This window comes from Hyperolius riggenbachi, chromosome 3 (genome assembly GCF_040937935.1).
Source record: "Hyperolius riggenbachi isolate aHypRig1 chromosome 3, aHypRig1.pri, whole genome shotgun sequence".
Lineage (NCBI taxonomy): Eukaryota > Metazoa > Chordata > Amphibia > Anura > Hyperoliidae > Hyperolius > Hyperolius riggenbachi.
The window spans coordinates 196,849,408-196,872,004 of NC_090648.1; the positions used below are offsets into that span (position 1 = coordinate 196,849,408).

The 22,597-nt window shown below is 40.3% G+C and overlaps 1 protein-coding gene across 3 annotated transcripts in view; it reads left to right on the forward strand.

The window, feature by feature from the left end:
- LIPC (lipase C, hepatic type) overlaps positions 1-22,597 on the forward strand; it is a 169,105-nt gene that overhangs the window by 109,870 nt on the left and 36,638 nt on the right. For 2 of the 3 annotated variants that reach the window (XM_068275517.1, XM_068275519.1), the window contains 5 exons: positions 3,028-3,230; positions 6,646-6,825; positions 11,595-11,709; positions 17,624-17,857; positions 21,498-21,740. In XM_068275517.1, coding sequence (XP_068131618.1) covers positions 3,028-3,230; positions 6,646-6,825; positions 11,595-11,709; positions 17,624-17,857; positions 21,498-21,740 — 975 coding nt within the window. The remainder of the gene's footprint in view (positions 1-3,027; positions 3,231-6,645; positions 6,826-11,594; positions 11,710-17,623; positions 17,858-21,497; positions 21,741-22,597) is intronic. The other variant, XM_068275518.1, reaches the window with a different exon arrangement.

Sequence of the window (22,597 nt, forward strand, 5' to 3'; positions counted from 1 at the left end):
CTAAGGTGAGATCAAAATGGGGGACTTATCAATAGAGTGTATAAAGCATGTTACATAAAATAAGGGCTTGGCTATTTCTAAAAGTGGATGTGCTAAAGACGGAAAATGTTGTAGTTACAATGTGGGAATAGCTAGACCTAGCTAGGGCTATTTTAAAAACATCATAAAAATCCAATATAAAATATCCTAGTATAGCAGCACAACAGGGATAGCAATGTTATTATTATAAGGGATGGTTCAGATAAGACATCTGAACCAGCAGTGTGGCATCCTGCTCAAATGCTTTTCTGCCAGCCAGCTTTGGCGGCTCTTCCTATAATTCAATTGTCATGTCTCGTTTTTGACACAGAAGCATCACACTTGATGATGGTGATCTTGGAAACTACATATAGCTTTCAAGATCACCTCAATGAGATGGTGTGCATCAGTTGACAGTAAATGATGGTACTGATGTTTAAAAAGCCTTGACCATTAATTTGAATGGACTGCACTTGAGCAATGAGTGCCATGGCTATCATTTAATGCTAGTTCAATGCCCACGTCGGCCTTGGTGCTTAGAAAACAGCATGGAGCCCTAGGAGCTGCTCAGGAGCTCTGGCTGATCTTTGGATGGTACAGCTTCTGGATGTGTGCGAGACGTACTGTATGTGAGATTCAGGCAAGTCTATATACAAGATAGCTACAGTGATTGTGTGTTACCGGAATAAGAAAATGGAGCATTCCAAAACATGGGACCTAAAGCAACTCATTTGCCTTACTCATCCTGCCAGCAGCTCTAAAATCTGAACCTGGAATAGAGGCACACTTTACAAACCAGTAAGCCAAGCCCATGTTTTTCTGCAGAGGCAGCTGTGCTCGCCAAAACAAAAGTTGAATACAAAAAAATGATTTGAAAAGCTTATTGTAAAAGTGACATGGTAAAATATTTTAGTACCTTCTGTACAATATATTAATGCTGATTGCTGTGAGTTGTTTTAGTTCTGTGCTGCGGAGTGGCCAGACATGAAAGTCTAATGCTCTATATTAACTGCGGTCATAACCTTCTGCTCTACACCTTCTTAGCATGGTACATTGTTCGGTAAATTATACTCATTATGCCAAATCACAGGAGAGGTGTCTTATTCTTTATTGTTTTTGTCTAGACAGTGGATTACTGTACTTTGGAACATTTGGTCAGATGCTGTCCTTTCTGCAGTAAACATTACTAAGAATCCATAAGTGGTTGGTTTAATGTCGAGGATTTAGTTTTGTCATACAGACTATTAAGGTTTTTGCAAATAGGTAAAGAAAAGAGCATCTTGGCTGTAACAGTTTTGAAAATAGTTTGTGTTGGGCTTGTCAAAGTCAAGATCAGTTCTAAAACTCCAAAACACTGACTTCAGAAGTTCACAGGGCTCCAGTGCTGCCGAAAGAACACGGGGATGATGATCCGTGACAACAAAATAATTTTTTTCACCATTTGTTGACTGGATATGAGACTTGGGTCCATTGCAGAGATCCTGAGTCAAAACTTGTTTCAATACAGTGAAAGCATAAGTTAAAATCCCATCCTTGAAAAAGTTCAAGACAGAAGACTCTGGAGGCAGGGCAACAATCTTTTTGGATATTGAATTACATTTTCCTCCGGAGTTCACCTTTTATTCAGAAGGTTCATGACAAATAAGAGAACTCTGCAATATTGAAGGTACTATTTACATTGATTTTATTACCATGCCGCATAGCCTAGGGTTTCTACATGAAAAAAGCTTCCCCAGAAAGTTTGCAAACCTCAGAAGAATGCCTGCGGTTATCTCCAAAGCACTACTGAAGTTGCTTAGTCTACTACAGTAACAGAACACTACTCGTCCTATGCAAAAAAAAAAGTGAGCTGGTGATCTTGGAGTGAGAACAGTCTCCACATGGAATTGCAAGTGGCAAAAGCAAGGGCAGCCTGTGGAACATGGGGAAACAATCTTTCATCAATATTGAAAGACAGATTCAGAGAAAGTTGTTCAGAAATGACTTTGAAGGTCGTGGTCTGGACTGTTTTCGGAGACTACAGAGTTTGTAATGTGAAATGATGAGCTCATTGTGCAGACCACAAGACCGTAAATGTGGGATAATTGAGGGAGATGAGAAAGGAGTTGGAATGGGTGAAAGAGTCTGGTAAGTTGCACTAACCAACTGCCATAATTTCTTTTGAAAACAAAGAAAATCCTAAGAATGAGGAGAAAGACTAGTCCAAAACCTTTCCGTAAGAAGATTAACAATACTTAAGGTGGCCACTAACGCTCCAATTTCTAGTGAAAAATCATTTGAGTGATCAGAAATTCTGATCGGATTGGTTGAAAATAATCTCAGTTGATGGGCACAATCGATTATGAACGATTATAAAAAAAATAGTCGTCCGATTGGATTTTTGGCAAACCAAAATTTGGATTTTCTTGATTGGTTGTGATAGATAGGAAGCAAAGATTGGTTCCTTGATGGTGTAGGGAATGATTTTTCTTCCGATTAGAATTTCTGATCATTCAAACGATTTTTCCCTAGAAATTGGACCGTTAGTGGCCACCTTTACTGTGAGTGACAGCTACACAGAAAGAAAGTCCTTTACAGTGCATTGTGCTCTGAGACAAAAGTATGTTCCACATGTGCACGTGTATTTTAAATTTTGTGTTTTTTTCACCCTTGTGCCCCTTTACATTCTCAGCTGAAAAAAACATGGGTTGTGTAATGATGAAATGTTCCTGAAGAGCGTTACTCTCTTCAAGTAGCTGCTATCCCACTACTATGAATAGCTTAATAGCTTGGTCATTAATAGAATTTTTAACTTTTCTCATTGCAGAGTTTTTGTAGACAAATATTCCATCCTATTTTTTATTTTTATATGGGATTATTCTTTAATAACAGTAACAAAGGGTTGGTCTTTTATAGGCAGAAATGCAATTATTCAGGTTGGAATGACAGTCACCATTCATGTAGTCACTTGCATCACTTACTCAGCCAAATATATTGTGCTAGAAACATCTCTCTTTGGTTGTCTTACAGGATACAAAGAAGAACTTCGGCGAATTGTACAAATTAAAAGGCAGGCAAGCAATGTGCAACCCAAGTTCATGCTATACACTGAAGCAACAGAGGACAATACAATGTGTCAGATTGTGACACTTAAAAGGGAAACGCTGGAGAAATGTGCTTTCAATGCTGAACTTCCTCTTGTGATTATAATTCATGGATGGTCGGTACGTACGGTAATCCATTTTGATTAATTTACTTTTTTATATATCAGATACTTCATTAACCTGTACTATTAAATTGCACTTCAATTTTATTTCACTGTTGACTTCAATAAAATTGATTTAAAAAAAAAAAATAAAACTTTAGAAATTAATAAATACAATAAATACAATAGTACTTAAATATACAATCCTAAGATGCTACCACTCATCTAGACAGAAGCATTTGGTTTGCTCGGGTACAGGTTTGTAAGCAAACATTAGCATTGTGCTATTTATTAGTGTCAAAAATCTCAGTTCTTGCCTTTTGCATGATCCCTACTCAGTAAAGGAACCAGCCTTTAACTTATTAGCAGCCCTACACGCATTATCTCGTGACTGATAATGCGTGCCGGGGTGTCTTCTAAAGGCATATGCCGTTTTGCTGCCTAATACATCTATGCAGAGCAGTGCAGAGAGCTTCCTTATATCTACCTGTTACGGGTGCCTGGATCGGCTTCTGCTCTTCATCCACCCATGGCACTGCACTCCCAGCACCTTCTTCTGAGTTCCGATCACATGATATGATGTGATTGTGACCTAGGGTATGGTGTCAGCATTGCAGCACTACCCGGTGGGAAAAGAGGTGTGATGGAAGAGACTCTTCCATCACCGGGTGGCACTGCAATGCTGACACCATCCCCTAGGTTACAATCACATATCGTATCATGTGATTGGAACTCAGAAGAGGATGTCGACATTGCAGCGCCGTGAGTGGAGGAGAGGAGAAGCCGATCCAGCTGTCCGGTATAGGTAAATATGACAGCTCCCTGCGCCACTCTGCATACCCTGCCAGGCTGGGGAAGGCACACTTCCCCAGTGGCAAAAAAAAAAAATCGGCCCTGCAGCGCACATGCAGCATTGCTGTATGTGTCTGTTAAAGGGGTTAAAGGGTTGCTATCATAAATCCGGAATAGTGGGGTCTGAACCCTCCATAACAGTGATTATAGATTGACTGGATACCTTGAAATTAATCAGAGTAGTTAGGATTTTATTTTATATAAAAAAACTAGTATCTGTTTCGAAACTCATAGTAATAATCTTCTTGAAAGAAAAAAGAGAAAAATAACATCTAACAAATCTTGCTAACAGCTTAACAGAACTTAATGCTGAAAAATTAATAAAGTAAATCACCAGAATATTATAAGCATATTACCCCTTCTCTTTCATCTCTTAGGCATCTAGAACCATGTGTGGGAAGGTAGCTTCTGGCTTGTAGCTGAGAAGGTGTCTTTCAGAAGAGATCCAATCTGAATGACTGAATAGCTCTTAAACCACTTATTTTTATACCCAATCTATTCAACATGGCTGCCTTATTGTTTTTGTTTTTCTTAATCTCTGGTCCTGAAATTTCAGTGCGTCAATCATTAATTTATTTTGAATTGCTGACATTTAATTAAGCCATAATATCTTTTGTTTACAAATTCCTTATTTAACTTATCGATGGGAATTTACGTAGTTTGGTACATTTATACATACTGACATTTGGTTATCAGGTCTATTTGACTTCTTTTGAAAATATTTGATGTCCATTACTTAGCACTTTGATGCTGGTAGACTTCTTGTTTGCATCTGACCTGTTGATTCATTTTATTGCCCCAGACATTAGGACTTTTAAATATTAAACAATCTTCATTCGATCTATCCATCATGACAAAATTCTGATATTATATCTCTCTACTAATTAGTTTGAAATGTTTCTGTCCAATCCTGTAATTGAGTTTACCATTTTGACCCAGCAAAAATGTAGACCTGCTACTTATGGCCTACAGTAATTTCATACTTAATTTAATTCTATAACTATACTTATAGAATAATCATATACCGGGGATACTGATCAGTTATCTAAATAATTTTATTGTATCATAATTTTATAAAGAGGTACTAAAAAATAATTTCATAAAGATTATATATAAAAACTACCAGGTGGCAGTGTAATATAAAGTTTAATCTTTTGATTAAAAATGCTTTATCAAGCTGACATTTTACCAAAGCCATAATAACTAAGTTTACCATAACATTTTAGGTTTGCTCCCCCCTCACTAATTTCAGCATAATATTTAGTTCCCAAAATATATAAAGAGAAGAACCTGTAAACATGCACCAGTTGCAAATAATAAAAATACCTTTATTATACTTGGTTTACCTTTATTATACTTACAAGGTTAAGACTTTTTTTTTATATAAATATAGTAGGGGGCAAAGGGCTATTAAAAAGTAAATTGTGTTTGGTGCATATATATTTGTAAATAATCTATCACATTACAGAAACTCAAAAGGTCCAGGAAGCTTGCCTGGTAAAGAAAAATTCACACAGTTGGTGACAATGTAATAATGCCAGCATGTAAAATTATGAGTAAAAGCCAGGGGAAGATTCTGTGCAAGAAATGTAAAAGGTTCCACTCCAAACAGCAGGAAAGGCCGGCACATTGATGACATGCTGCATGTTGCTGAAGAGGTGTTGTGTAATCAATGGAAAAACAACAGGTTCTCCATCCAGGTTGATGAGTCAACAGATACCACCAATGAGTGTCTTATTATGTAATTTATTATATTTGTAAATGCTGGTGAATTCAAGAAAACTTTCTGTCTCAAAGCGCTTCCAGAAACCAACAAAAGTTAACACACACACACACACACACAAACGCGCACACATACACACACACACACATACACACACACACACACACACACACACACACACACACACACACACACACACGTATAAGGAATGTATTGATTATAACTAGTATACGTGTAATATATTACTTGCATCTGGCAGTTCTCACTAATATATTTTAAGCGGTTTTCAGTCTTCTTACAATATGCTTATCTATAACCTTAGCATTTCAGCGAGAAGTTTGAATGTCTAATTTAAACAAAATGTTCAAGTTTGTGTAATTAAAACAATCTTATGAATGTTTCACTGTCTGGCCTTCCATATACTAGAAAGTCAAAGAGCAATATTTAAAAAAGTATCTCAACTTCACAGTTTACACTGAAAGTTTGCATAGCACATCCAAACTTATAATAAACAAAAGCATATACATATGGCAGCTTTTCCTGCATAAAAAACAACAAGCATGCTGACATTAGTAGAGGTAGGATAACATGTCCCATCTAAAAAAAATTTTAAGTTGGAAATGTATAGTTTAATATAGTTAGGCACGTATAATACATTTAGAAAAACATGGTTTATTTAAGCTGTTCATGGCACGTGAATGTTATTATTATCTTTGTATGCAGTGTCAATATATACGGTGGTGCTGTACAAATTATTTTTTTTCACAAATGAGTTAAATGGACAAACTAGGGCAATATGGATTAAAAATATGTGTCGTTTATACATATTACAGCTGAGTGATGTTTTCCCATCTTTCCCATTTTGTAGATTGATGGTTACCTGGAACCCTGGGTCACAAAGATGGCTTCTGTTTTAAAGTCCAGTGAAAAGCAAATGAACATCATCATTGTGGATTGGCTACAGTCTGCTCATCAACACTATGCAGTTGCTGTGCAAAATACACGAATCGTTGGCCTGGAAGTAGCTGAATTTCTGGAATGGCTTGAGGTAATCATTTTATAATATGAGTTTAAAAGATGCCACACCATATTTCACACTGCTGGGTAGGCAGATATGAGAAAAGAGGCTAAACAGAAAATGGGGCTGATTTATCAAGGCAGCTGTACAGACAAGTGTGGGCAGACATTTGCTATAGTTTTTTCTATGATAGCCCCAGTAATTTCAAAGCATTGCTAAAGCAGTGCAATTCTATGGGCTGTCAATCTGCTGCTGCTTCAGGCCCACCACTGATTGATCTATATATTCTGTCCAGTAAGATCAACCAACTCAGTCAATGATGGCAGAAAATTATGTAGATTGATCTGGCCAGCATGTTAGGGCATCAATTGTATGGGCACTTATTGATTTTTCCCGATTCTACTAGAAATTGATGCCCTAACATGCTGGCCAGATCAATCGACAGAATTTTCTGCCATCATTCACTGAGTTGGTTGATCTTACTGGACAGAATATATAGATCAATCAGTGGTGGGTCTGAAGCAGCAGCAGATCGACAGCCCATAGAATTGCACTGCTTCGGAAAGCGAAACACTAACGTTCAATAGATTTTTATAGATTTCATGCTTAAAAATCTATGTGCTGTGTGTGGAAAAATTTGATCAGATAAATCCCTTGTATTAAGCTTTAGGAACATTTAAATAGCTCAGTGGCTTGTGATTGCATCTTTGTAAGGCCTCAATAGACTGTCAGCTTAAACATTAGATTAAATAAAAATACCACATGGAACAAGACTCTATAAAAAAAACTAGGGACACATTTTATTGATATTACAATCATAATACCAATCCTATATTAAATGGGAATTGGGAAAAGCCTTTCTTATTCAGATAAGAAACCTTTATATGCTCTCCTCGGGTGACCAGCTGCTTAATGTTGGCAAACACAGGATGAGTGGTTAGGTGCGGCACAAAAGCAACGTTTCCTATAGCTTTGGACTGCATCAAGCAGGAGGCTACCAAATCATCACACCCATTCTACAAAGTAAGAAAAAAAAACAGGACAGTTAAGTCTTTAAATGCAAGAAATACAAGATTTGTTTTGAAATATTATTTTTACTTTCACAATCCACCAGTGTCCACTATTGGACATCCACATTCAATATTCCACCCAGCAGTATACATCCATATCAATGCTGCCTTATGCACCTGCGTTCTTATAGCTTAATCAAAGAGCAATCGCTCCACCACGAGTAGTGGCTGCAATCCCACCAATGACCAAAGGTTATTGACATATTTGATTCTCTTGTTGGTCCAGAAAACAGTGCGATTGATGTGAATGTGTGACGCAGGACAATGTGATGTATAATGCTGGACATCGTGGATTTGCGGGATATAAATACATTTTTCTTTACAATCCAAAAAAAAGGTTACGAATTTTAGCAAATATTAATAAAGTATGAAAATAACACAAGAAAAAAATAACACACATTCTACTGTCCCCGTCTCCTATTTGGTCATCACAAACTTTAACAGGAGGAGAAGCATAGTGTCATTCAGCATTTAAACAAGAGTGTGTGTGTGTGTGTGTGTATGGAAAGGGGGTTCTGCCCTCTTTGAAAGGTACCTCCCATTTTAAATGCCCTGTGGGTTATGTATTGAGGAAGGACTTTACACTCACCCTGAACCCGACCCTATGTGCTTGGTATGCCTACATCCATCTAGCTACCCAGGCAACACACAAATGGAAACTGGAGCAAGCTGTTACATTTACTTCCACTCGCTTCAGCATCGTCTTTGGTATTTTGTTGGACACATAAACTGCAATGGTTCTTGTTGATGTCCATTATATCTACATCTTTAGACTTCATTCCAGCAAATGGTGGCATTAGGGCCTGCATGTAATTTATACGGGGGCTAAAAGAGGCGGGGAATTACTCTGATACAATACAGATATGAGTAGAATCTCAAGCATACATATTGTTTCATATAATTAGGCAGAAAACTACTGAAGATCACTAAGGGAAATAAAAATGAACTCAGTCATAACAAACAAAAATGATCTCCTTGTCATCCCTTCAATGGCTAGATGCAGGCAGGCAGTGATGGGGATAGGATGTGACAATGGAGTACGTTGTTCTTTGTTGCCCAGACAGAAGACCGCATTTCATTTCTCCTGTGCTGCTATCTACCTGCCAGATTTACTCTTCCGCTCTTATTTTTATGGCATTGTTAAAGCAGTAGTTCAGCAGTCATATAATCAGCCTCAAGATGTTCAGCTAAGTTAACTACTCTGCTGTGTGTGTCGGTGCCAGCACAAACATTTGCATTGTAAAATATAACAGCTATATTTATTTACCTTAGCTTCTGCATTCTCATTTACATTGGTGGCTTGTCACTCCTGGCAGCTGAAAAGCAGTTTGCACACAGAGGGATTCATAAACACGAGGAAATGATCTTCTTTATGCCATACATGGGGACGAGGATGGAGCAATTTATCCTACTTTTAGCCATAGAATGATATGATCGCTAGATTTAGAGACTGCTACAGTGCTGCCAGAACACACATCCATCTTTAGGAGCAGCGTTATGTGCTTTGCAGTGCAAGGCAAAGGTGCTTCTACCCAACACTACTGTTCTGAATCTGTGTACTCAGAAGGCTTTTTCAAATACAGCCAGCCTTGTGTCTCATGGCACCTTGTGCTAAATGTTAGCATTGTGAACATAAATTCTAAACAAGAAAGTTTAGTTTACTCCTAGTTTTATTACCATTAAAGTTTGCCTTTCTGCAGTGGGAAAACCACGGCACCAACAGGGAAACACAAGGGGTGGATAGAGGGGGTCAGGTAGAGTATCTGGAATTGGGTCAGTCAGATGCATTTCCTTCCAAGTTTATTCATCCCAATTAAAAACTTACTATTTTTATTAAATGTGCATGAAAGTCTAAAAATGAGCATCTAATTGACCATCTCAAAGTCTTCATACCCCCCCCCCCCCCCCCCCCCAGGGTGAAGCAGTATTCCCAAGACACAGTGGGGCTGATTTAGCAGGACAGACAGAGATAAACCGAAAAAAAATTGATGTTGTATAATGCAACCAAACAGTTTTTAGCTATAAATAGTTCATATATTTTAGCTCTGGGGCACAGAAAGACTGTGTCAATGAGCAGAGACAATAAAACATGAAATCTGCTCTAAGTTTTTAAACATAAAATTAATAGTGATACTTAAAAAATAAAATCATTTTTAGGAGTAGGAGGATAGATACAATTATTTATCGCATTTTATTCTCAACTCAGGTTCACTTTAATTTTACAGTGAAAAAAGTGTCTTTGATGCCATGTGGATGTTACTAGAAATGAATGATGCCATATGCAACCACTTCACATAAGTAGGTGCCAGCATAGGCCACCCTTCCTCATTGCACAGCTCAAGAGGCAGTGCAACTTGAGAATTTTTATACAAACTAGTTGGGTTTTAAGAGTCAGACAAACCTATTATTTGCATAAATGACCATCACAAAGGTGCAGATTGTCCATTAATATCTGGCCAACTAGTGCATTTGTTAACATTCGGTTGGCCACTGAGAGGACTTTTTACCTGTGGAGACCTACTCCTTGGGGTTAGAGTTATATAAGTAATGCTGAGTAACAAAATAGTAGTGCTGCAATCCTTAGCTAGCATCAAAACCATCTAAAGAAGGTCCAAATTACCCCAAGAAGGGTTCTCTGGATCCATTTAGTTATGTACTTTAAAAATTATTATTATTATTTATTATTTAAATTCTAGGTTTTGCCTAGAGTGATGGGGATTGAGGGGCTGCACGGTTTGTCACCCCCTTTATCACTCTTTAAGAAGAAACCAGTTAAACTTTTATAAAACCAACATCACTGGTATGATAAAAACAAGGAATACCAAGAGCCCCAGTAGTGTAATATGTACTGGTAAATGGTTACTAGATAGAGTAAATATTAATACTCACAAACCAGGGTTACCATTAGGCAACCACTGTAAAGGCAGGTGGGGAGATTTTCCTGACCCCACTCAGGAATAAGAAGTCGCTCTCTGTAGATGAGAAAAAGGGGGTTCAACCCTCCACCCAGGGCGGACTCAATATTATGCAGGAGAACAGAGGCGCCAAAAGGATAAAAGGAAGTGGAGTTCATAAATAAAATATATTGACTGTCTTTACTACAGTCGTTGTGTGTCTACTTGGAGGAGGTAAGTCCACCACTACCTCCTCTATTTACCTAAAATTTGGTTTTTAAGCTCATTAAGCTTCCTTTTATCCTTTTGGCGCCTCTGTTCTCCTGCATAATCACTGGTATAATGTAAGAGTACGTTGTACTCTAATAATAACATGGACTGGCACTTCACGTGGAAATAATGCATTTCCTTGCCAATAGTAAACCTTTCTCTCTCATTATAAATTGGCCTTAGTATGGATTTCACTTCTCATACTTTACCTAAACATGAACTTTTCATTTGGAAGTTTGGCAGACACTGAACATAGATAGATGCAGTATAGTAGTAGTGTCCCAGCTTATGCACAGTAGCTATAAATCATAAGAATGACTGTATAGCTGGCTTGCTTTGCTCTATAACATGCTGTCATGTTCACAATTAGCTCTTTGCCTCACCCTACTCTGTTACGAAAGGAAAAGGAGAAACTGTGTGACAGATAATCATGCATGTTACACACACCTGATAGACATTTGCACTTTATCATCTTCGGATGTCCAATGTTACATTACTGTGATATGTAGTTCTGCACTTATCTTGTAGCTGACTTGGATATTTTCCTGTAATCCACATTTTCTAGTCAGCCATCCAGTTTTCCAGAAGTAATGTTCACCTGATTGGGTACAGCCTCGGAGCTCATGTCTCAGGATTTGCTGGCAGTTATGTGAATGGATCAAAGATTGCAAGAATTACAGGTAATTTCTCATTAACCGCATACCTTTTACACAAACCACCACTTGCCTATACTGAATACCAGTCCAGGTCACTTTTCATGATGGTGAGAGCAGGAAACAAATTCCACTCTATTGGAGGCAAACACCCTGTTGGATGCCTGTTTCACCTGGTACTTTGCCCCACCCAGAATATAAATAAGGGAAGCCAGACCTGAAGCAGCTATTTCAGTGATCTGTGAGAAGGAGGTTGAGGATAATATGCATAACCCTACATAAAGTGAAGGCATTGACCAGCTGAGCCATGAGCAAGGGAGGGGGAAGAGGCAATGGATGGGAGGGACCACTTGGCTAATAGGATGGTCCAATGCATGGAGCTTGCAGAATGTGCAGGTAATCACTGGATAGTGTGTGGATTAAGGGTTCAGCCTCTGACACTGGAGACCAGGGTTCAAATCTTGGCTCTTTCTGTTCAGTAAGGCAGCGCTTATTCAGTAGGAGAACATGAGCAGTAGAGTTGGGCCGAACGGTTCGCCGGCGAACGTGGTTCGCGCGAACTTAGGTGGTTCGCGTGCGGGTGCCGCACGCGAACGTTTTGCGGAAGTTCGGTTCGCCCCATAATGCACCTGAGGGTCAACTTTGACCCTCTACATCACAGTCAGCAGGCCCAGTGTAGCCAATTAGGCTACACTAGCCCCTGGAGCCCCACCCCCCCTTATATAAGGCAGGCAGCGGCGGCCATTACGGCCACTCGTGTGCCTGCATTAGAGAGAGTAGGGAGAGCTGCTGTCTGTCTCTAGGGAAAGATTAGTTAGGCTTAGCTTTTCCTGGCTGCATACCTGTTCTGTTCAGTGAGCCCTCAGCCCACTGCATACCTGTACTGTGATCCTGCCACTGCATACCTGTTCAGTGATCCTGCCAGTGCATACCTGTTCAGTGATCCTGCCACTGCATACCTGTTCAGTGATCCTGCCAGTGCATACCTGTTCAGTGATCCTGCCACTGCATACCTGTTCAGTGATCCTGCCAGTGCATACCTGTTCAGTGATCCTGCCACTGCATACCTGTTCAGTGATCCTGCCACTGCATACCTGTTCAGTGATCCTGCCACTGCATACCTGTTCTGTGAACCCGCCACTGTATACCTGTTCTGTTCAGTGGACCCGCCACTGTATACCTGTTCTGTGAACCCGCCACTGTATACCTGTTCTGTTCAGTGGACCCACCACTGTATACCTGTTCAGTGATCCTGCCACTGCATACCTGTTCAGTGATCCTGCCACTGTATACCTGTTCTGTGAACCCGCCACTGTATACCTGTTCTGTTCAGTGGACCCGCCACTGTATACCTGTTTAGTGAACACGCCACTGCATACCTGTTGTGTTCAGTGAACCTGCCACTGCATACCTGTTCTGTGAACCCGCCACTGTATACCTGTTCTGTTCAGTGGACCCGCCACTGTATACCTGTTCTGTGAACCCGCCACTGTATACCTGTTCTGTTCAGTGGACCCGCCACTGTATACCTGTTCTGTGAACCCGCCACTGTATACCTGTTCTGTTCAGTGGACCCGCCACTGTATACCTGTTCAGTGATCCTGCCACTGCATACCTGTTCAGTGATCCTGCCACTGTATACCTGTTCTGTGAACCCGCCACTGTATACCTGTTCTGTTCAGTGGACCCGCCACTGTATACCTGTTCAGTGATCCTGCCACTGTATACCTGTTCTGTGAACCTGCCACTGTATACCTGTTCTGTTCAGTGGACCCGCCACTGTATACCTGTTTAGTGAACCCGCCACTGTATACCTGTTCTGTTCAGTGGACCCGCCACTGTATACCTGTTCTGTGAACCCGCCACTGTATACCTGTTCTGTTCAGTGAACAGTTTGGTGTGTCAGTGTGAAGCAGTACCTTAATTACACTACCTGATTGATGTATACACATGCAAGATGTTTTAAAGCACTTTAGGCCTGTCATTTAGCATTCAATGTGATTTCTGCCCTTAAAACGCTGCTTTGCGTCAAATCCAGATTTTTCCCGGGGACTTTTGGCATCTATCCCACTCCGCCATGCCCCCCTCCAGGTGTTAGACCCCTTGAAACATCTTTTCCATCACTTTTGTGGCCAGCATAATTATTTTTTTTTTCAAAGTTCGCATCCCCATTGAAGTCTATTGCGGTTCGCGAACTTTAACGCGAACCGAACGTTCCGCGAAAGTTCGCGAACCCGGTTCGCGAACCTAAAATCGGAGGTTCGGCCCAACTCTAATGAGCAGGACTCCCAAACACTGCTGTCTGCTGATGCCATAGAGCGCACCCTAGTGGTGCTTTGAGTCCGTCAGGAGAAAAGCGCCATATAAATGTTCTGTGTTTGTCTTCCATGCTTCAGACTGAAAAGGGTGTTCTTGGCAACTGGAGAGGTGGTGGTCTAAAACTGCATTTGTTTGGCAGTGGAGAGAGAAGTAACCAAACATGTTTTACTATTAACCACTTGAAGACTGCAGTATTAAACCCCCCTAAAGACCAGGCCATTTTTTGAGAAATTGGCCACTGCAGCTTTAAGGCCAAGCTGCAGGGCTGCACGACACAGCACACAAGTGATTCCCCTCCCCCTCCCCCCTCCTTTCTCTGATCGCCCCCCAGATGTTTATTTGTTTGTTTTTGTTTTTTTGTAGTTTTTTTCAATAAAAAATGTGTTTTTTTTTTAAAATTCCTTGTTCTCCCCCCTCCGCCAGCCAATCCGAGTGATCAGGATCGCCCCTGTGCCTCTGGAGGGGACAGCCGCCAGTACAGCACTGCTGTAGATCACAGCACTGTACCAGTAAATAGACGGCGGTTTCGCCATCTAACAGTCTTCCGAGCGGCAATCCGCTCCGCCCACCAAGCAGGAGATGCGCGCAATCTCCTGCAAAACAGAGCCCCAGGACTTTGACGCCGATCAGCGTTTGGCGGTCCTTGGACTGCCACGCCCATCGGCATGAGGCGGTCCTGGGGAGGTTAAATGAAATACTGATTATTATTGGTTTCTATGGGTAGCTGTTTCACCTATCTCCAGTTTTCTTTGTTAAATTTATCAAGCTGGTTGGTCATTCTGGGAATCGACACTCCCCTTTTTTGGCCGAGGTTCATTTGCTCTTTATGTTGTGAATCAGCTCCACAGATGATAATTTGTTAGGTTTATGGATGACAGGAGTGGGCTCATCACCCCAGAACTAATATGTTTGAATATTGTCTCCAAATGTGTAGCGCACCATTACATCAAATGAAAATATAAACCTTAGCCTGTCTTTTTTGGAAAAAAAAATGAATTCACTAGAACAGTAGCATCAGTATGACATTAATCTTGTAATAAAAAGGTACAAATTAATAATCAGTGTTATTGTAATTCTGCGTTTTTAAGAGAAAGGATTAGATGTATTTTTAGATCATTTTACTTTTGAAAACTTCCATTAATAATCATTGCACTGGATTAAGTTCATGGAAGCTGCAGTTAATCTCCATAAATATAACACTAACAATGAAACAATATTCTAATCAGTTGTCTACCCTGGCTGACTGCCTTACAGCTTCCCAGTAAATCTGTTAAATAGACTAAAAACGAATTGAGCACATGTCTACTTTTCTGCAATGTATTTAAATAGGCACACTTTTTTTCCGACTGATTCTAAATACGGGGTCTCTAAAAAGATGACATAGAAGTGTTTTCCCATTTTTAAATACAGTTATCATGTTAAAGTATATTCATCACTAGTTGTACCCAAATAAACTAGGGACAGGTTACTTCATATACTTTCCACAGTGGTTATCCTAAGGTAATAATGTGTTCCAGAGATCTGTTTGCATTGCAAGCAGCATCTCAATACTCCTCCGGGTGTCCCCCTCTGTACCCATGCCCTACTCCATCTCCTATACTCCTGTGTCCCATGTAACCCTATGTCCTCCTGGTGTTCCCTGTGTCCTATGATGTCCCCCTGCATCCTCCTCTTACCCCTAGCTCATGTCGTGCTGTCCTGTGAAGTCCCCCTAATCCTCTTATTCCCCCAGCTCCATACTGCTATGTCCCCAATCTTTAGCCTATGGGGAAGAAGCAGGGCAGCTTCTAGGCTAAACTGCACCCAGGGCGAGGGTGTAAAAATTGCGCCCCCTTCCCCTCCACCCCCATGGTCTTGTGAACCCTTACTCTTTAGAGACAGTCACAGGTCAAAAGTAGATCTGCCTACTAATGACCAGCCGCTCAACCAGGATGAAGCAGGGACCAGTAAAACACACAGGCGAAGAGAGCCCGGAAAGCAGACTCCTCCAAGGGTGCCGTGCACTGACAGCCTGCAGTACCTCTACAGGACGTCAGGTGTCATCACGCGGTGGTGAAGTGATGATGAATTGACATCAGATGCAGGCAGCCCAGGAGGAGTCAAGGAAGGTGATCGCACTGGTAATATTTCTTCTTCCATTTGGCTGCACTGCGGGTCACCAGATCCCTAGCATTTATGTCCTTCTGCCTGCGCCCTCCCCACCTTCTTCTACTTGCAGGTCTAAACCCAGGGCGGTCGCGCTGCCCGCATTGCCCAAGAAACGGCCTTGGGAAGAAGTACTGCAACTTGTGTTTCTACTGGAGCCGATGATCTTGTAGGCGGGACCATGGCTCTGTTATTGGGCCAATCACTGCACTCGCCATACTTTTTCCACTTACTGCAGCTAGGGCTTACTTTTGGGGAAGGCTTATATTTCGAGCATGTTCAAAATTCCTGCTAGGGCTTACCTTCAGGGGATGTCTTAATTTCAGGGAAAGGTATGTAGAGAGCCATGCTGCCAGTGCTTACAATACATAAAAGGTCTCTGGAATGCGACCTTCAATTGACTTGAAAGAGGGGTGATTTCATGTTCAACATATCAAAAGGCTTATTCTGTATAGTTCCTATACAGAATAAGCCAAATGAATCCCAGCCAACCAAGCTTAAAAGTGATTGGCTGTAAAAAGCTACTGTACTTAATACTTAATCATTTCTCTGCCACTCATTTAGTAAATAAACCTATGTAAATGTGTGAAAAACGTGATGGTGATGCCAAAGCTTAAAGGGACTCCGAGCAGTGCAGAAACTATGGAAAGATGCATATCATTTTAAAGCTCTCCTCTTTCCAATGATATAAAAACCGCCGCCCTACGCCTTTTAGTTTTCGCTATTTTCGCAAAATTGCTGCGGCCGCAGAATGGAGCTGCTGACTTTAGGAAAAAGTCGCCTTGTGTAATACAATGTAACTATGGAAAGATGGATATCATTTTAAAGCTCTCTTTCTCCTCTTTCGGACGACACCTAAATCGTCGCCCTACGCCTTTTAGTTTTCTCTATTTTCGTGATCGAAATCGCGGCTGCGGCAATTTCAATCGCGAAAATAGCGAAAACTAAAAGGCGTAGGGCGGTGTTTTATATATCATTGGAAAGAGGAGAAAGAGAGCTTTAAAATGATATGCATCTTTCCATAGTTTCTGCACTACTCGGAGTCCCTTTAAGTGAAAGCAGAACTCTGTGAAGAGTCCCTGGATTGAGCAATAATTAAGAATAACATCTGTCAGTTATACCTTTTTATCGTTCAAAAGTTAACAGCCTCACATGTTTTAAACACTCTGGCCCATATGCAAGTAGCTTTTTCTCCTGAGTTATCTCCTAGGAGACAATATTTATATTCTCTTTAAAATAATTTAATAATAATTATTTTTAAGTATTTTACAATTAAAAAAAAGTAGCCAAAAGTAGGTACTAAGTAGCTGCCAGCTATTAAGGTTTTTTACGGCCATTATCTATTTTATCACTTTTTACCTTATAACTTTCAAAATTTGATCTTCCAGCTCTACAGAACTGTTCCTGGAGGTGGACTTTAACTTCATCTGGCTCAGTTTAAATGTCAAATGTTTGAGTATGTGTTCATATTTTTCAGGACTTGATCCAGCCGGGCCTCTATTTGAAGGAATGTCTATAACGGACCGTTTATCACCTGATGATGCCACCCTTGTTGATGCCATCCACACAAACACAGAAAATCACATAGGGTTAAGCATTGGCATTAATCAGCCAGTTGGTCACTATGACTTTTATCCTAATGGAGGCAACATGCAACCTGGCTGCCAGTTCCGAGACATATACAGCCATATAGCAGAGTATGGCTTCCTTGGTAAGGAACTAAAATGCAAAATATCCCTATCACACACTGAATTGCTTGATAGTTACTGAAAAAGTGCCCAAATAACCATTTTATAATTGTACCAATTAAAATCATTTTAATTATGTTTAACATAAGCAATATTGGGGCTGATACACAAAGCTTTTCTGATGAATAATGTCAGCATACTTATCAACGCTTAATTGACCTTTCCTTAACTTACTTAACTCATGATTTCTCTCTCCTTAGCCCTTATTCAATTCATTTTTCCTCGTAAGTTTTCTCCTAAGAGGATAAAGGGGAAAGAGGCGCCCAGAGAAGATAAAATGCATTAAAACAAATAAAATGAAAAAAAGTGAGGTGGCTTACCTTAATGAAGACAAATTCACGTATTAATAGAATTTTATTGCACTGGCAACGCGTTTCGTGGGTGCATACCCACCTCCTCAGGCCAAATACCAGTGCCTAATAGTGCTTGTAGCCACAAATAAGGCACCTCATTTGTGGCTACAAGCACTATTAGGCACTGCTATTTGGCCTGAGGAAGTCAGTATGCACCCACGAAACGTGTTGCCAATGCAATAAGATTCTATTAATACGTGAATTTGTCTTCATTGAGGTAAGCCACCTCACTTTTTCATTTTATTTGTTTTTAATGCATTGTATCTTCTCTGGGCACCTCTTTCCCCTTTATTCTGTGCCTTCACCCTCCGTTTGAAGGGGGATCAACCCTCTTTGACCAATTTAGTTCATTTGAGGTTTGCTTTTTATCATGAGTGCGACCATCACCAGCTCCGTCTGGTCACCCGAGTGGAGTCGGGGTTATACATCTCCACCCGCTTCCAGTGGTCGGTTGCCCTTCTGCAAACCACCTTTGTGAGTATATTTCATCCGCACATTTTACATACTTCTGGTACTGTAACATACTGCGCCATTTGGGCTCCTGTTGTCTCTGTGTTTTCTTTCTGCAGGGTGCAATTTGTATTATCAATACTTTTTGCCCTTTCTCCTAAGAGATAACTTTTTATTTTAAAGTTGCTTTTCGGCACGCTGCAGTTGAAAAAGTACCAAAAAGTAGAATAAAAAGTACTGTCAAAAAAATTATTCTTACACAGGCTAGCCTGTGTAAGAAGGAGTCAGGGATCGGTATTGTACTGATATTAGCGAGATCGAGATGCCTGCAATTTGTTGAGAGCTGACATGACACAGACTCTCACAGGTGTTTGCCGCAAGTTGCTAACTGCTGCTTACTCGCGTATAAGCTGAAGGGGGAGACTTTTCAGCACATTTGTTGTCCTGAAAAATGTGGATTTTACGTGAGTATATACGGTATCTCTCCTTATTTATCTCCTGCATTAGCTCTCCTTACAGTTTGTCTTTGTATTACTGCTGTGTATCTTAAGGAAGAGCAAAGTAAAAACAAAACATTTTTGAAGTAAAGCTAAGACTGCAGTAACTGTGCACTAATATCAGCTTATTATTTACTGATCACATCATCGGTCCAGCAGCTCTCCTGCTGGTTCCAAGCCCAGAACATAGGAGTGACTCACAGCACATTGCCTGGGTAAAATACTGTCACAAAAGCTGGCATACAGTGCATTGCCCACAACTATTATTAACCACTTTACCCTCCACGGTACGAATTTCTCCGTCCCTTTTTTCCCCCCTAAAAAACCAAGGGACAGAGAAATCCGTACCTTCCGCGCTACCGCCGCTGTCTGCATTCCCGCCGCTCGTGTGCGCGCTCCCGCCTCTCGTGCACGCCGCCGCTGCCCGCTCACCTGGAGATCAATGAACGGGAAAATCCATTCTTGTTCGTTGATCTAAGCCCCCGCAATGATCCGCTGCTTCTATTAGAAACAGCGCGATCATTGTGATTTGCCCAGCCTCGTAGTGCTTCCTGTAAGCGTCCTTCCGGACGCTTACAGGTCGCATGTAAACAAACTCACTGTGGCCATCTTGTGGCCAAATAGTAAAACTACACCCTAAAGCATTTTACATATCCAAATACATTAGTTTTCTACAATAAATTAACTCATTACCTCCCACACTCCCCAATTATTTTTTTTATAATTAAAAAAAAAATATATATATATATATATACAATTAAAAAAAACATAAATAGTTACCTTAGGGACTGAACTTTTTAAATATTTATGTCAAGAGGGTATAACACTGTTACTTTATAAACTACGGGCTTGTAATTAGGGATGGATGCAAAACTGAAAAAAAATGCACCTTTATTTCCAAATAAAATATTGGCACCAAACATTGTGATAGGGACATAATTTAAACAGTTTTATAACCGGGACAAATGGGCAAACACATTTCATGGGTTTTAATTACAGTAGCATGCATTATTTAAAAACTATAATGGCCGAAAACTGAAAAATAATAATTTTTTCCCACATTTTTTCCTATTTTCCCATTTAAACACATTTAGAATAAAATAATTCTTGGCATAATGTCCCACCTAAAGAAAGCCTAATTGGTGGCGAAAAAAACAAGATATAGTTCATTTCATTGTGATAAGTAATAATAAAGTTATAGACAAATGAATGGAAGGAGCGCTGAAAGGTGAAAATTGCTCTGGTGTTCAAGGGGTAAAAACCCTCAGTGGTGAAGTAATTAAAGGACTTAGAGGTAAACAAAGCATATGCAGATTTACTTACCTGGGGCTTCTTCCAGCCAATAAAAGTTTGTGTGTCCCTCGCCGCAGCTCCGGCCTCCTCCTGGGTCCTACATGTGTATAAGCCACCAACCTACTACGGGACTGACAGTGGGACCCAGGTGAAGGCTGGAGCAGCAGCAAGGGACACACAGACTTCTAGGGGCTGGAAAAGATGAAGGAACATGCTATTTTGCAACTGTAATATTGTCCATTTTACGAACAAGACACATTTTAAGAGTAGACAAGACAAGTAGATACCTGCATACAAACTATGTAGAAAAACAAAGTGGTCAACAAAATACCTGTACAATGGGAAAAATGTACTTGGCAAGCTATAGTAAAGCTCACTTCCTCTTCTCTGTGGATTCAGTAGTGGGTGGGTCTATTAGGTCTGACCATGTGACATCAAATACAGGATGAGCAATAGATTCCCAGGTTCCCTGCAGGTCAGTAAAAACCATGTGCCCTGTTTGTGAGGAGGCGGTCTTGTAGTTTACAGAAAATAGATGATGAAAACTTGTAAGACCTTAGTCTGTTAACCGGAAACTCACCAGGCACTGGTTGTCTAAAGCAGAGTTCCCCAGCCCTGTCCTCAAGGCCCACCAACAGTACGTTTTGCAGAAAACCCCAAACATTCACAGGTGAGGTAATTAGTGTCTCAGCAGAGTTGATTAACTACCTCTGTGGATTTCCACAAAACATGCACTGTTGGTGGGCCTTGAGGACAGGGTTGGGGAACACTGCTTTAAAGCCTGTTTGGATCGCTGCTCAGCTGAAACCAAAGATGCACTGTGGGTTTTTGAATTTAACAAGTTAATTACGAAAGATGACACTTATTTACACTGATCAACATGGCTGCTTTGAAAATTTATCTTGTATAGTTTGACTTTAAATTTGCAAGTTGGAAGTATTTGCATCTCACTGACTACTCGTAGTTTAATTTCCAACAGCTTATTTTCTTTCTTTCTTCTTCATCGTAAGGTTTAACTCAATCAGTTAAGTGTGCTCATGAGAGATCAGTCAACTTGTTCATGGATTCTATAAAGAATGAAGACATGTCCATCAAGGCCTATGAATGTAAAGACTATGAAACCTTTGAGAAGGGGATGTGCCTGAATTGCCCCAAATATGACTGTGCTACTCTGGGCTACAATCTAATAAAGGAGAAATCACTCCCTGGACGTAGACTCTTCCTGAAGACTCGGTCGCAGATGCCTTACAAAAGTAAGTGGGAAAAATAAAGTAACATGAATCTAGCAACCAGGAGACCATTCTGTACATTTCATGATGCCAAGTGCCTAATAACTTCTTGTTTTACATATAATACATATATAGATTTAGAACATCTGACAATCACAGAAGTGGTTCCCATTCAGTGTACATATTTTCCTCCTAAGTTCATATGTTAAAGTGAACCTGAGATGAGAGTGATATGGATGCTGCCATATGTATTTCCTTTTAAACAATACAAGTTTCCTGGCAGTCCTGTTGATCTTTTGGCATCAATAGTATCTGAGTCACAATCCTGAAACAAACATGCAGCTAATCCAGTCAGAATTGAGTCAGAGCAATTGATCTGCATGCTTGTTCAGGGTCTGTGGCTAAAAGTGCTAGAGATGCAGGATCAGCAGAACAGCTAGGCAACTTGCATTGTTTAAAAGGAAATATGGCAGCCTCCATATCACTCTAATCGTTGGTTCCCTTTAAGCCAAGGCATTTAAATAATCAGCTTTTAAATACTGTACACAACCCATCTTGTTTAAATGGTCTTTTATTTCCCATAATGCTAACTGATGGCAGTCAAATTTTGCACTTTTTGATGCGCACAATCCCAAGCAGCATACAATCTGCATTAAATTTGCATCAAAGAAAGAAATAAATTAGTATGCGCTTAGGATACAAAAAAGTCCACCTAAAAAGGTCAAACAGAAGCAAAACGTGGTTCTCGTTCTTGGCACTGCTGTGTAAACCGTGCAAAGTATAAATATAGTCAAAAAGACCACTCTCAGTCTTAGTAAATAAAGAAGATAAACTGTCTTACAAATTTATTCAGGGGTAATGCAAACCTCCATCTCAGGCCA